Source organism: Lactuca sativa, chromosome 4 (assembly GCF_002870075.4).
Source record: "Lactuca sativa cultivar Salinas chromosome 4, Lsat_Salinas_v11, whole genome shotgun sequence".
NCBI lineage: Eukaryota > Viridiplantae > Streptophyta > Magnoliopsida > Asterales > Asteraceae > Lactuca > Lactuca sativa.
In genome coordinates, this window is record NC_056626.2 from 184,942,218 (window position 1) to 184,958,223 (window position 16,006).

The 16,006-nt window shown below is 36.1% G+C and overlaps 1 protein-coding gene and 1 pseudogene across 1 annotated transcript; one reads left to right on the forward strand and one right to left on the reverse strand.

Annotated features, from left to right (window-relative positions):
* Positions 1-638: 638 nt before the first annotated feature.
* LOC111887156 (uncharacterized) lies at positions 639-2,469 on the reverse strand. Its single transcript, XM_052771046.1, has 2 exons — positions 1,338-2,469; positions 639-1,222 (listed from the first exon to the last, which is right to left on the reverse strand). The coding sequence occupies exons 1-2, from the start codon at positions 2,467-2,469 to the stop codon at positions 639-641; spliced, it is 1,716 nt and encodes a 571-aa protein (XP_052627006.1).
* A 9,794-nt stretch (positions 2,470-12,263) lies between these two features.
* Positions 12,264-15,061, forward strand: LOC111887161 (nucleoid-associated protein At4g30620, chloroplastic-like; annotated as a pseudogene).
* The last annotated feature ends 945 nt before the right edge of the window (positions 15,062-16,006 follow it).

A 16,006-nucleotide genomic window follows, 5' to 3' on the forward strand; every position in this document is an offset into this window, starting at 1 on the left:
CAGAAGATGTGGTAGTTGTTAATCATTCACTGAAAGATATTGTAACTGACGGAGCCTCAAAGTCATCTTCTCGCAAACTGAAGGATACTGTTCATAACCAAAATGATATGCCAGAAGATGTGGTAGTTGTTGATCATTCCATAGTCACATAGTTCGTGGTACGGTCCGGTACGGGAACAGGGAACGGGAACGGGATTCATGAGGTTGGGCGTATCGGGTACGAGGGGGGTAGGTTCATTTCGGTACGTGTCCGGTACGGCGTACCATTGGTCCCGATACGGTGTACCTGTTTTTAGAACACATATTTAGCAACATATTTCATTTAGAAGTACAATTACAGCAATATGTTTCATTTAGTAGTATAATTACAGCAACATGTTTCATTTAGAAATACAATTCCAGCAATATATTTCATTTAGAAATAGAATTTCAGCAATGTATTTTAATAAACTCAATTCCAGCAACACTTTTCATGATTCCATAATTCAAAATACCAAAATACACATTGTAAAGATTACATGCTGGAAATTAAAACAAATTACATGCTGGAAATAAAAAGTTCAAAACTGCAACAGTTTTGTAATAACTCAAAAACACAAACAGGAAGGGTAAAGCAACAAAAACTGAAATGTAACATGTCAATCAACCCGCTGCTTTTTTCCTTGTCCATTCTCCAAATCCTCTTCATCTAAGCACTCCCAAAGCATGTCATCTAATCGTGAACTCGAGCCTTCAATGTAAGTGCTTTCGGGATTGATGTCCCACTTTTTGTTTGGGCCGGATTTGTATGATTCGTGGAAACGAGATAGGAGTCGAATGTTTGAGTGAATGTAAACCAATTTATCGGCTCTTTTTTCATTCAACCGGTTTCTTTTCACATTATGAATATAAGAATAAGTACTCCAATTCCTTTCCGCAGAAGAGCTACTAATAGGTTGTGAAAGTACCTTCTTTGCCAACAAGGCCAAATCCGGGGTTTCGGCTCCATAGGTTGACCACCAATCTATTGGATCCATTGTCAAAGCATCCGTTTGTGTTTCTGCCATAGAGTAGATACCCTTCTTCATATGAAATGTTACGAATTGCTCTCGTAACAATCGTCCCTCCTCTTCATTTTCAGAAAATCTATTGAAGGATTCCATGACACCTTGCATAACCTCTTTGTCAAGATTTGGTGGTTTCCTTTGCATACCACCGGGTGCCATTTTTTTGAAGATATCGCCTATCATAAAAGCGTGGGTTTAATGCAAACCCCAAACAATGTAGTGGGATACTCATCTTCTCCCACCTAGTTAAAATTATCTTCTCCACTTGTTCATAATAGCTAACATAAGTACTTTCCTGCATTATGTATTTGATTTCCCCCATCATGTTATCCATCCTCTCATAAATCTCACCCATTTTAGGGCCTTCACCATCACAAAACTTTATAAGAAGAAAGATGGGTTTAGTGATAGCCAAAATGCTTTCAACATCATCCCAAAACGAATCATCTTTAATTGTATCACATACTTTTGCCCCATTAATTCTCGTATTTTCATCCCCACATTTAACCCAATCTCTCCAAGAATTAAGGACTATAATTGTGGCAAGAGCCTCCCTACACTCCATAATTCTTTTTAAAAGAATATAGTGTGAAGCAAACCGAGTTCTAGCCACCTTTAATAAATCTAGTTTTGAATTTTCACGAAACATCGACAAGGCATGAGTGTGGTTAATAAAGTATTTCACAATTGCTTTTCCTCTCTTATAGGTATCACTCATCCAATAAAATTCTTGTGCCATATCTTTAAAAATCAAGTTTAAACTATGAACACAACAAGGTGACCAAAAGATATGTTTGAATACCTTTTCGATCTCGCGTCCGGCAGCTTTGCAATTAGCCGCATTGTCCGTCACCACTTGTAAGACACTACTTGGACCAACAGCTTCAATTGCTCCTGTTAGAAACTTGGAAATCGCCACTCCCGTTTTCTCAACCCCCGAATAATCTTCCGCATACATAAACACCGCACCACGAGCATTGACGGCAACAACATTGAGAAGTGGCTTGTGTTTGACATTAGACCATCCATCCGAAATAATCGAAACACCTTGAGTGTACCAAGTGTCTTTTACCGGTATTAGTTCTTTATCAATATCTCTCACACACTCATCTAGCAAGACGATTCTTGCTTTTTCACTAGATGGAGGTTTATATCCATCCGGTGACTTCTTGATGGCTTGTATCATCTCAATGAATTGAGGATTCCGCAAGACATTGAATGGGATACCATTAGCACACAAGCCTCTCATGATTTTGATGTCCACTATATTCCGCTCCATGACACCAAAAGCTTCCTCAAGTCGTCTTTTTGATGCTGAATTTTTTGAAATGATTGAATTTTTTAAAGTTCTTGATACACCTCCGCTCTCAGCTTCTTTCACCTTGTTCGAAATTCGTTGTAGCTTGGACGGATCTTTAATCATAGCTGGACATCTTCTAATTTCTGCCGTCTTCCCACTTGAGCACCAAAGAAATGTGTATGAATCCTAGTGTATGAACTTGTATATTTCACTTTGCAATGGTTACAAATCCATTGCTTTGATCCTCCAGCATTCTTACTAGTACCCGAACCAACCATAGTCACTTCTTCTAAAAGAGGTTTGCCAGCTTCTTTATCACTTTTTTTGCTTCCTGATGCGCCTACTGTCTCACCAATGTCAACAAAATTTTCCTGTGGTTCTGTTTCACTATCTGATACATGAATACTAGCATTGCCATTGCCAAAAGCCATTCTAATAACTAATAGAATAACAGTAGAAGAGAAGAGAAGAAAAGCAGAAATTTGGCAAGTGTATTAATTAAAGTCGATGAATCAAATCGATTTAATGTTACAGTGGAACATCTAATTGAAGAAGATACAGTTTATTGTCACAGGGGCCTGATTTAATAAGCAAACATGGTACCTGGTATCGAAGAATCAAACCAATCACTGAAGCATTTTTTTCCTGAGTCGATACTTTTTGGAATCGTCATCACAGTTCCCGCTCAATCGCCCAATCGCCGACCCAATCGCCGACCCAATCGACCAAATCGCCGACCCAATCGACGAATTGTTGCAATCCAATTCGTCAGAAACGCGTCCCCAACATCGTACCAATTGATTGCTCGGATCGTCAATGAGCCGTACCTGAGACCGTTTCGCATGGCGTTCGGATCGACACTGTACCCCGAATGGGTACCAAACGTTCAAAACGTGGTACGTGACCACATGAGCTACTCCTGTGACTATGGATCATTCACTGAAAGATATTGTAATGGACGGAGCCTCAAAGTCATCTTCTCGGAAACTGAAGGATGATGTTCAGTACCAAAATGAGAACAGTGTATGTGAAGGCATTATAGATGCTGGAAATGAAACGCATATAGGTGTTGATGATGCTGATGGGGCTAATGCTAACAGTGATGAAGAAAGGAACTTGGCAGGAGAGAAACCTCAGAAATTCCGCCTCTTGTCGGACATATATAAGCAGCTTCGAGGTCCTTGTGATGCTGTGAGTGCTGGTTATAAAGACAGTGATTTTTCTAGCGAAAGTGAAGAAGATGATTCTGATGAATTCACGCTGGACACATCTGTCAGAAAGAAAAAGGGCGCCCGAGTTAATTCTAAGACTGGCTTTGCACCGAAGAAGAGAAAGAGGTCATGTAAAGAGCGAGAAAGATCATTTGTTCGAGCTAAAAGGATGAAGTGTGTGCCTGCAGACTCTTGTCGCAAAGATTCAGAGCTTGGTTCCAAACGTCATTTGAGAAAAACAAGAACCGATGAAGTAGATTTGCGGGTGATGAAGAAGCATAAAAAGTCTTCAGCTGAGATTATTTTGTGTGGAAGCACTTCTGGAAGCCAAAAGGTTGCACCATCTTGTCAGCTGGCACCTGAGGAGAACAGGTCGGAAACAGAAAAGGTATCCTTTCAGTTCATTGTATTCTTCTCATCCTCATGCTAAGAAGGTTTTTGCTATTATCAAAATTCACACAATATCATACGTATCCAACACCCAATAGATTATAGTTTTCTATGTAATCCGTCATTTGATACTCTACTATAAAATATCATGGCCCAACTTTTATGTTCATTTCGCTTTTTGTGATTTCAGGATTCTCTTCTATCATGTGGAAATAAAAGGAAGAGACAGACCATTCAAGATGATTGTGGAAGGGACGTTTCGAAGTTCTTGGATAGGAGTCAGAGGCGTTTAACAGAAGAGAACAGATCAAGATCAACACATGGGGTGAATAGTGTTCAATTGGTTCAGCCCACCATTGCTACTTTAAACAGCATAGAGACAGCTTCTTGTAGTGTTGAAAAGAGTATTAGGGAGAATTCCCCTCCAGCTGATGATGAATCCATGGCTGCATTGCTCTTGCTTAGTCTCTTTAATTCAGGGGTAACCACACATACATCATCTAAAGCTACAGCAAAAGATGCAGCAGTATCTGTGTCAAATGTTGAAATCTCGTCTGGGATAGATGAAAAAGTGCTTCCTGCTTCAGGGTCTATCGTGGATCAACCGCGTGAAGAATTTAACATAATCAATGGTGCTGGTTTACCTCAGGCTGAGCAAGTTGAATCTGGGACTTCTGTATGCATTATGAACGTGAATCCATCTGAGTTTAGCATACTAAATGCTAAAAAATATATGAGACGTGTTAAAGTCATCCGGAAATGAGGTGCATGTATTGCTATGGATATGGGGTATTTTAACTTTAAAACATAGGAAAATATTATGTGAACTTGGTTAACCTTGAACGTTTTTCTTATTACTTGTTTTCTTTACTACCAGACAATTTAGTTTATATCTTTCCAAACAATTTTCTTTTTCATTTTAAGGTTCTATTTTTTGAACAAGGATTAAATGCAGAGTTAATTTCGAGTGTGTTGTCCGTAGTATTTGAAGCCATGGCTAGTGATAACTCACCCTAAAAAACAAGTGGCCAATAGCAGTATGCATTGTTTTGGTTGCTAGTAATAGACACTACAAGGAAAGGAGCCTAGTAGGAAGACAAATCTTTTTACTTCACTCCAGTCTAGTACACTACTAGAAAAAGGGTGAAATATCTGACAGCCAATTCTGTCGAAATGCCTACTACGAAGAAAATTTCGATAGAAAAACCATCTCAAAGTAAGGTGTGGGTAAAGATTTGTGACGGATCCTTTGACAGATTATGTCGATACGCATTTCCGACAGAAATATTTACATGACATTTCCATCCGAATACCGAACGATGTCAGTTTTGACCACCAATGTATGCTTTGTCCGACCGATGTAGCTTTTGACTGTTTCCGACAAAATCATTTAGTAACAGCTTTTTCCGTTTAAAATGCAGGAAAAATACGAGATAATCCACATTTTTTCCCCAAAAATGCAGAAATAATTGAACACAATAATCAAATCCTGTTTTGCAATTCAAACGCAAAAAATAATAACCATAGATCTAAAAATTGTCCAATATAAGCGTTGACAAATGTCTAAACCAAAACTCAAATAAAGATAAGTTCAACAAGTATTCTAAACCAAGACACATTAAAAAAACGATGCTGGTGGCTTATGGGAGGGTTATCAAATCTTTTCACATGCATCTTTTTATGTGTTTTAGTTAGCTTTCTCTTTCCCTTTTAATTTGGACTTGCATTTCTTCTAATATTTTTTTTTCAATTTTCATTTGTTAAGTGTGGTGGCTAAGTTGCTTATGTGTGGAGTGTTGGTAAATCAGGCCCTCTCTATTGCTATAAGTCCGCACACAAACGAAATAGAGAAATGCAGGAAGGAAAAAGTATCTTCAAAAGTTCCTGTTGTTATTCCTTATACAAATAGAAAAACTCCGACTACAAGACTATAAATACCAAAATATTCCTAGAAAGTAGGACAACAACTACTACCGATTCAATAACAAACCATGCACTATTTTATTTGACTCCGAAAATTACTGCAAGACTAAATCAAATAATCTAAACAGATAAGACTAAAATGCCCCTAAATAAAACATGTGGCTTTGACCTGGTTTGGATTAACACCAACATTCTCACCCTTAATCCAAACTGTTCCTGCCAAACGTTTTTCTTTCTCTCAGTCTCTTTCTCGGGTAAACCGTCGGTCTCGTTTACCTCTTCGTTCTTCGGTTTCGGTGTTCGGTCTAGGTGCCACCCAGTCTTGAAGCTTCTCATTCGGTCTTGCTTCTTTCTTTCTTCCTCCATCAAAACAGATCGATATTGCTGCTTGCTTTCATCTTTCCTTCTGATCACCAAACCTGATCACCCTTACTGCTTGCTTTCATTCTTGCTTTCTTTCTTGTCTGCTACTTGCTACAGACTACATGCTTGCTATCTTGCTTTAATCTTGATCATTATTCTTTCTATCTCAAGCCTTATCTTGTTGCTTACTTCTTTCTTTCTTCTTTCTTTTTTCTTCTTGCTTCTTTCTTCTTTCTTCTTTCTTACTACCTATGTTTTATCTCTTGACTTTTAACATTCTTCTGCTGTTCTTTCTTGTGATCACCAACACGTGATCAAACTTGTTGCTTGGTTCACTTCCTCCTGGCCTGATTGCATTGGGTTGCAATAGCCCTTCTGTTTCTCATTACTAGAAAACAAAGGGTTTTGCTACGGAAAAATACCTATGAAAATTTTTCGTATGTAATAACTTAAACAATAGCTATAGATGTAAATCCATAGGTATTCCGATAGTAATTAGCTACAAAATTTCTCTTTGTCTTCTCTAAGGGGAAATTTAATTTTTATTGAGTTGTATGATGTAGTATGCTACTGCCGTGCTTCATACATCACTTCCAAGAATTATTGGTCACCTTTATAATTCATCTCAGCTTAGTTTTTTATTTTATTTTTTTATTTTTGATGGATGAGATGACCCTTGTTTATTGGATTTTATTTTAAAATTGTTGCTTTAACCAAATGAAGAATTTGAAATCAGCTTTGCTTTTGGTATTCAATTGTCCTGTATCATAGGATACGTCCCTATAATTCAAGAGTAAATTACATGAATGATCCCTATGGTTTGGGATAATTTGCGCGCATGGTCCCTAAATTATTTTTTTAACTCGGAAGGTCCCTACTATTTGTTTTTGTTACACGCTTGGTCCCAACTGTTTGTTTTTGTTACGCGTTTGGTCCCTGTCTGAAACGACCCAAAAATACTACCCAAAAATTTCAAATTTTATTATAACAAAACCATGAAACTGAGTATCACATAATAAAAACCATATGCCGCGTGTTTCCAAATCCATAATAAAATACTGTGTGAAAGATGTATCACAACTGTATCCAAACATATCAATAAACTGAATCAACTCCCAGGACAAAACTAAAGTTGTGGTGTGTGCGATGCCATCATCCCGAGCTCTTCCCTTTGCTTGCGGAAGTACCTGAAACCAAAACTGAAACTGTAAGCACGAAGCTTAGTGAGCTCCCCCAAACTACCACATACCATGAAATAACATATAAAGCACATACTAGGCCCTGCCCACTGCATCGGACCGAAGTCCGGGCTAACTGCGGCCTTGCCCCCTCCATCGAACCGAAGTCCAAAGCTAACTGACTGGGACCTTGTCCCCTACATCGGACCGAAGTCCGAAGCTAACTGACTGGGACCTTGTCCCCTACATCGGACCGAAGTCCGAAGCTGACTGACTGGGACCTTGTCCCCTACATCGGACCGAAGTCCGAAGCTAACTGACTGGGACCTTGTCCCCTACATCGAACCAAAGTCCGAAGCTGACTGACTGAACATAGTGTAGCATAACATATCAATTAGCATAAACACATAAAACCTATCTCAGCCACGGAGGCGTCAAACGTACTAACTACTGCATTGGACCGAAGTCCAAAAACTACGGCTAACTGAACAGGCCGGCATTGTGGCCTTAGACTCGTTCCTACTGGAAGGAAACTCACCTCGTGAACTGGCTGCTGTGTGTACGGCTTTGGAAACTAACTGATGTTGCTCCGATATCTCCCCGACTACAATTCCATAACACACTCAATCAGATGCTAATCACTGCATTGGGTAAAATGACTCTTTTACCCCTGGTCAAAGTCAACTCTCTCTGTCAAAGTCAACCTGCAGTTGACCTGACTCGCCGAGTTGGACCGCCAACTCGCCGAGTCCCTAGTCTCACTTCTCAACCCTACTCGCGGCTACTCGTCGAGCATGGCATCGACTCGACGAGTACCCTCTCGATTCAAAAACTCAGACAATCTGCATCCGACTCGGCGAGTCATATGAACAACTCGACGAGTTGTTCTTCGATCTAAGAAGATTGTCTTGGACTTGTCGAGTTGTATGAACAACTCGTCGAGTCCCACCATAACTGAGTCTACCCTTCGACTCACTGAGTCCATCCTACAGCTCACTGGCCTCCACTCGGAATCACTCAAAGGGTAAAGATCGGGGACTCGCGACCGGACTCGCCGAGTCCGAAGAACGACTCGCCGAGTCACATGCATGCAGATCCTAAAAACTCGATTCTGATCAAAACCACCGCATACAATTTATAGATCTGAGTTTCTAAGGTTGATTTACCATGTAAAGTTTCCAACTTTACGTGTACAACACATGAAAAAGGAGATAAAGGCTAAAAAGGCACTTAGAAGAGTAGATCTAGGGTTATCATGCAAAATGGCTCCATAAAGGTGATAGATCTACGATTTTGGAACTGAAACATGGCTAGATCCGAAGGCTAATCAATCTAATGTGATCTCTCTACTAAGAACAAGCTAAGAAATGGCTAAAAGAGGCTAAATATGCTTGTTAAAGAGAAATCATTCATAGAAACAGCAGGGATTCGACTAATACCTCAATGAACTCTGAAATGGGAGCAAGACCTTGGATCTTCTTCTTCTCCTTTGGATCTAGCCTCCTTCTTCTCTTCAAAACTTCAAGATTCACACAAGAAATGCACAAATAACCAAGGAAACGATTAGGGTTTGCTAAATGATGCTCTGAGGGTGAAGGGGACGAGTTTCGGGGCTCATAAGGTGGTTTAAATAGGGTGCAAACCCGGGGATTTAGGGTTTCTACCTGGCAGGCAGACTCGCCGAGTCGCCGACTAACACGTGCTCGAAATCCCGTCCCTACTCGACGAGTTGGACCATAGACTCATCGAGTCCCTCTCAAAAACCTCAAAATAAATGCCACGGAAGCAGCGTACCAGGAATGGGGTGTTACACTGTCTTACCTAAAAATACTATTATTTAAATAGGGAAAAATAATGGGTTGTGTAAGGTAAGGTGAGGGGGTGGGGTTGGAGGTTTGTTTATTTAAATAAATTAAAAAATCAAGGGCAAAAATAATCTTTTTAGGTAAGACAGGGCCAAGCACGTAACAAAAGCAAATAGTAGGGACCTTCCGAGTTAAAAAAATAAGTTAGGGACCAAACGCGCAAATTACCTTAAACCATAGGGACCATTCGTGTAATTTACTCAAAATTCAATTTGGGTGGTAAAAATTCACAGCCCATATGGGTCGAGTACACACCAATTCAAGATTCTATCAAATTTGGTGTTATATCACATAATATGGAGTGATTAGGATCAAATAATTTTATTTTAAACCAATAAATTAAAATAAAGGAGGATCTATTTATGCATGAAAAATGGGTTGCTATTGGAGCTTAGTGAGGCTGACCCTCCAAGGTTATCTTTTCTTACCAATTTAAAAAAAAATTCTAAAAAGGGTATTTATGTCTTTTTACAACCATGGGTAAAGGGTATTTATGTCTTTTAACAAACATGGATAGATGGATAAACCATGGGAGGCCTCCTGGTGCAGATGTTGCAGCCATAGTAAATGTTGTCAAGAAACGGATGGATTCCATTCCGTAGTGTATTTGTTTGCCAAATGGACAGAATTTTTGGTGACGTAGAACACATCATCAACATGAGTGATGGATTTTGTTGTGGACAGGTTGCTTAACATTGAAATAGCAACACACCATTCCATTTAGCTCAATAAACTTTCTAATTTCCTTCCACTGAGCCATATTTTGCCTGCCACATCATAATGGTAAATCAATCCAAAATTAGAAAGTTTAGTGACCTAAGATGGCAAAAATGGAATAGTTGGTTTTCATTTCCATCATCTTAACTTTAAGGTGAATGAATGTTTACCCTTTGCTCCTAAATAGCATGCAGCAGCCGTAATTGGAAAGAAGATGATTATTGTTGGTGGTTAATCTGGAAATGGATTGTTAGACGATGTACAGATATATTATATATATATATATATATATATATATATATATATATATATATATATATATATATATATATATATATATATATATATATATATACATCATCTTTTTCCCTTTTATCTGTCTTCAATTGTTGTAGAATTTTAGCCATGTAATCAGTTGCTAAATCATGAAATGATTTTTGGAGTCTACATTTATAGATTTTTTGCTTAAAAATATACTTGGTGTGTAATACTAAGAGCTGTCTATGTCAAGTTCTCAATTTTGAAAATTTTTCATGGACAACAGCTTCATTAACATTGTACATTTGACCGTCTACTCTTGCACTCAAGATTCCAGCATGCAAGGGTCTATTATTAGAACAAACAAACAAATACATTGCTATTTCTTGATTTTAATTATAAATTTAATATTGTTTTTTGTTTTATTAGGTTCCTTGGGGAAAGAAACTGCTTATGTATCCTAAGGTTTATGAAGTTCTGTAACATAGTAAGGGATAATTATAATTGTTAATTTGCTATTGTTTTTTTGTGTTTTTGATAATACACTTCATTACTTAATAGCTTAAATGGCTGTACCATGGTTCTATGCAGTTACAAAAGAGGAATTCCCCAGGAGATGATGACTGTGAGCAGCTTTACTCTCACCAATATCACACCCAAACTACAAACATCAGGTAGCAACATGAAAATGGGTAAAGTTTTTTGATAATCCTGCTTTGTATTACAGGTCAAATCCTGTTTCCGGTACCAATGTTTTTCTCTAATCCAACTTCACAAAGTTCTCAGCCGCATAAAACAATTGATTGGCCCCGGTTCACAAACCAAAATCAACTATTGAAACAACACGTCTTTCAACACAAGGTTGTCCAATAGCCACCAACACATCCCTCAATAACTCAATAAACCATCATGTTTGGTCACTAGAAGAACAATAACAAATGCCATCAGATATCTAAAGAAGTCATCTATAAAACCAGCAGACACTGAGGCAACAAATTAGTAATACAAGTCATTTACCACCATACAGTTCATCCGTCGCGGAACTTTTAGCTGAACCTTAATCAAACATTTTGTGATTATTTTTGTAGTGGAGTCTTCGAGGCTCGCAAGGTATGATTTTATACCCAAGATATTTTAGAAAAATCAAATGGCCTTCAAAAAACATGTCTTTCCTGCAACTTCAGTCAACCTCTTTTTGTAATTCTAAATACATTTCTCAGGTTAACAAACCGTATCTTTCATTGGCATCTGGAGAATATTCTATTAAAACTGGTGTTATCATTGTATCCTCATCTGCATGGATCCTTTAAAGGATAGATGGGTGGGGGAGCAGCATCTGATCCTGGAGGTCAAGGTGGAGGACCGAAAGGTTTTTATCATACATACCTTATGCATAGTTGGTTGTTTTTTTTAATCTTTTTAAACGGTTATAGAAACACAAACATATCCTTCCTTCTTTGTTCATTTATGGGTGTTTCAGACATATATACCCCTGCTTCTTTGTTGTTGGTATAATCGTATTTATCGCAATTTCAGTTGATTTTACCCTTGGGATTTTATTTTGGCTCAAGGTGTGGATTTGAAGATTGACATATAGATAAAACCACATTTCTCATCACAGAAGAAATGTTGTATTTTGTTTGGTGAATGTATAGACCATTGACTTTTGTTCTGTGGCTCAAACAAGCTTCAAGTCTTGAATTATATGTACATCGTTAGACCAGTAATAATGCTTTGTAAATTGGATAATACTTACAACAATACAAATTAACTTTTCACCGAATGCTTCCAACCCCCGCACAGTGGGGGCACTTATCTAGTTATTATTATTATTATTATTATATATATTAAAATTGTCTTGGCTTAGCTATAGTTAACTTGCTATGCTTTTGGCAATTTTGATCCTTTATTTATGCTATTTTGTTATTTTCTGGATTTGTTGATGACCCATTTTGTTTTGGGCAATTTATGTCATTTTCTCAATTATTTATCATACGTGTTCTTATCATCTCTGTTATTTTGTCCGTGATACGGGTCATACAACACCTGCTTCACCGCTTCTGACTTCTAGTACCATTTACCATTTACCATTTACCCACCTCCTTCCTCCCATTACTTTTAGAACTCCCAAGAGCAGATGCAGCGACGATTACTTCGTCGATTTTGCTTAGCTCCTTCTTTAATCTAACCTCCACCGCCTCCCTTCTACTGTTCATCGGGTTACCATGTTCACCGCTCTTAACCCAATCACACCGCCTCCCCGCCTCTCTGTTCCTACCCCAGCTCTGTTAAATCTTCTCCCCCCTTCGATTTCTTAACCGGGTCCTTCACGATAGTTCTTAAAGATACAGGAGGAAGTGGAAACGGAAGCATGAATGAGGAAGCAGCGGTTCGATCGTCGTTGTATGAGGTACGATAATACTTCCCCTACACCTTCAATTTATCTGTCTAGCAAGAATGGAGTCCCAAATAGCTATCTACAAACCATCTTGTGGTCGGCGACTTCAATGATGAAAGAAAGAGCTAACTCTTTCTTTAAACCCTAGAAAATGCAGTTGCACAACAATCGATTTCTAGGGTTTCTCTAACACTTTAATTTATGTTAGGGTTTTTGTGTTCTTCATAAGGCACTACATGTTAATGGTTTCCTTTTACATTAATCAACATTTTCTTTTGTTTTTGGAACAGATAAGATAGTATTTCCCAACTTCTACATCCTTGGATGGTATTCTACAGTCGCCGATGCAGAAGAATCAGATATGCACATACACAAAGTTGTAAGCACTGTTTTTTTTAATCCAATCTTCAAAATGTGTCAAACAATATTACATTTGATACATTTGTATATGCTTAAAGGTCTAATTATCAAAAGTTTCAATGATCTTTCCTTATGAGGAAAATGTTAAACAAAACACTCTGGGAGTAAATTCATATATATATATATATATATATATATATATATATATATATATATATATATATATATATATATATATATATATATATATATATAAATATGTATATATAGAGGGTTAGGTTCATTTGAGACCACCTATATTTTGTGAAATCGTGAGACGCATTTTTTTATTTTTTTTTTATTTTTTTTATTTTTCTAGTTAATTCAAGTTCCGAAAATAATATTTAAAAAAAGAATTTTTGATTTTTCCATTTATTTTGCATTTTAAAATTATTTTTTGAATATGTACAGTGTAATATTCTATTTAGAATATTTCACGTATTTTTCAAAAAAAATAGAATTTTTTTTGAATTTTTTTTATTTTTTTTATTTTTTTTAGTTAATTCAAATTCCAAAAAGAATATTTAAAAAAAGAATTTTTAGATTTTTCCATTTATGTTGCATTTTAAAATTATTTTTTAGAATATGTCAGTGTAATATTCTATTTAGAATATTTCACGTATTTTTAAAAAAAAAACGGGATTTTTTTTTTATTTTTTTTTAATTTTTTTTAGTTAATTTAAGTTCCGAAAATAATATTTAAATTTTTTTTTTTGGATTTTTCCATTTATTTTGCATTTTAAAATTATTTTTAGATTTGGTCTCACGGTCTCATAAAATTAGAATGTTCTCAAATGAACCTGAACCTATATATATATATATATATATATATATATATATATATATATATATATATATATATATATATATATATATAATTTATTATATAATTTTAAACTTTAGGTTTCTTTCTTTATTAGAAAAGTTCACAAATGAAGATTCTACTTCTTTTATATTTTTAGAGCTCAGTTTGATGGTTATTGTGAAGGTTAACTACTAAAGGTATGCAACTCTATAAACCCATGTGTAAGCACACCTTATAAAGGGCATTTTAGGTATTTCAACTCCAATTTCACTAAGTTTGAAATTGATTAGGTCACTCTCTATGGGAATCAGCAACCTGTACGCACAGAAATTACAGAGGCTGCAATGGAATTGGGGTTAGAAGTGAGTAATATTATAATATTATTTTAATTTTATGTTTTTTGTATAAAATGTTAAAACATGGTTGAATACATCACATAAATTAGTAATTTTATTATTAATTTGTTTGCAGAAACTGTCACTTCTTATTACAGAAGCATATAGAGATGCCTATCAAAAAAGTGTCCAGGTTTGTGTGATAATATAAAAGTACAATTTTACCCTTGGAGTGATATATTTTGAATTTGACCATTTTCGCCTTTTTAGGCCATGAAAGCACGGATGGGCAATCTTGCACAGAGCTTACTAATGCCCCAAGGTTTGGGTGACCAGTTCAAGCAATAATCCAATTCCCATTTTGCCCTCATCCTTCAAAAAGCTGCAGTTTTGTACTTTTCAGAGCAAAAATTTGGAACTACTCGCTCTTGATTTCTCAAAATATTAGAATGCCCTTATCATTCTATTACAAACCACTGCTTACCTGATATTAATCATTTCAATTTTTCAGGTAATACTTTGGTGGTGAATGTTGACTGTCATGATGTTGCAACAGTGAAAGCATATACCAATATTTTTTTCCAATCTGTCGGTTCCTTTTGTTCTCTATTTCAACTTGTGGACTGTCGGTTGGACTAACCAAAGCAGATAAAGGCTGTAGTGGGAAAGGCTTCAACAGTTATATGTTGTATTGGTGCAAAGTGAGAAGAAGGCATTTCATGTTACTAGCCATATATATAATTTTTATATTAATAAAAATATTTATTAAGAAAAACACATGTTTTCAACATTTTGTATTTTAGATTGTCAGGAAAAATGAAAAATACAACTTTTTTTTCTTTAATATTTGCTTCAAGATATTAATGACATTAAGTATCGTGTGTCGGTTAACTTTGTTTTCATTAAAATGATCTGATCATAATTAATTAGTGGAGTTTTATATTCTCCCTCTTTTTTGTTTTCTTTTGTTTTTTTTTTTTTTTTGAGAATTATGTTTCACTTGTAATTTAGATTTGCAGGTAATTTCTTAAATCTTTTTACTTATTCGTCAATTTTGTAAGTAGAAGACATACTGCTGTCGTTTATAGGAAGCGATTGTTTGGGCTTTTCAGTTATTCCTGTCTATTTCTTTATCCACACTTGGATCCATATGCTCATGTTTTAACTCAAATCATATACCATAAGGTCAGAATTATGATGTACTTCCAGGTTTTGATCGTGCATTTGAATTTTTATGATTAGATTGCTTTGGGACTGATAACTTCTTTTCCAGCTGAAGTAGTAATTACTATTTTGACAGGAGTCATTTGTGCTCTTGTGGCAAAATAAAGTTGACTTTTTTGGGCTTTATCGTTTTTCTTATTCTTATTTTACTGGAACGAATTTCAATTTTCTTATTTCTTATCTACAAGAGAAATGAAGGTTTGAATCTGTTATGATTATCCAACTATAAATTATTTTGTTATTTCATTTTTTCCTATCTAAAAATGTAATGTGAGGTTTCTATATCTGATGAATTATAACTTTAGTGGATTTTGATCTTATATGGTCAAATGTTGACTGTCATGTATCGGTAATATCTTATTTTGTTATATCAATTTACACTTGCAATTTCCTAAGTTAACAATTAAAGGCTGAACAATTATTGCAGACAATTGAGGGTTATTACCTGATATGCACAATTGCTTCACATTTATAAGTTTACATTGCCACCATACTGAAACAGTACTTTGATCATATCTAGGTTTTGTATGTTAATAACTAAAAATGTTTATGTTCTTTCTTGCAATGAGTATTCCCGTATATCCATTTCTAATT

Excerpts from the sequence above, each read along its gene's own strand:
- LOC111887156 (XM_052771046.1), bottom strand. The coding sequence starts at position 2,469 with ATGATTAAAGATCCGTCCAAGCTACAACGAATTTCGAACAAGGTGAAA. Across the intron at positions 1,223-1,337 it reads CAAATACATAATGCAGGAAA|GCGATATCTTCAAAAAAATG; the intron begins GTACTTATGTTA and ends CTTTTATGATAG.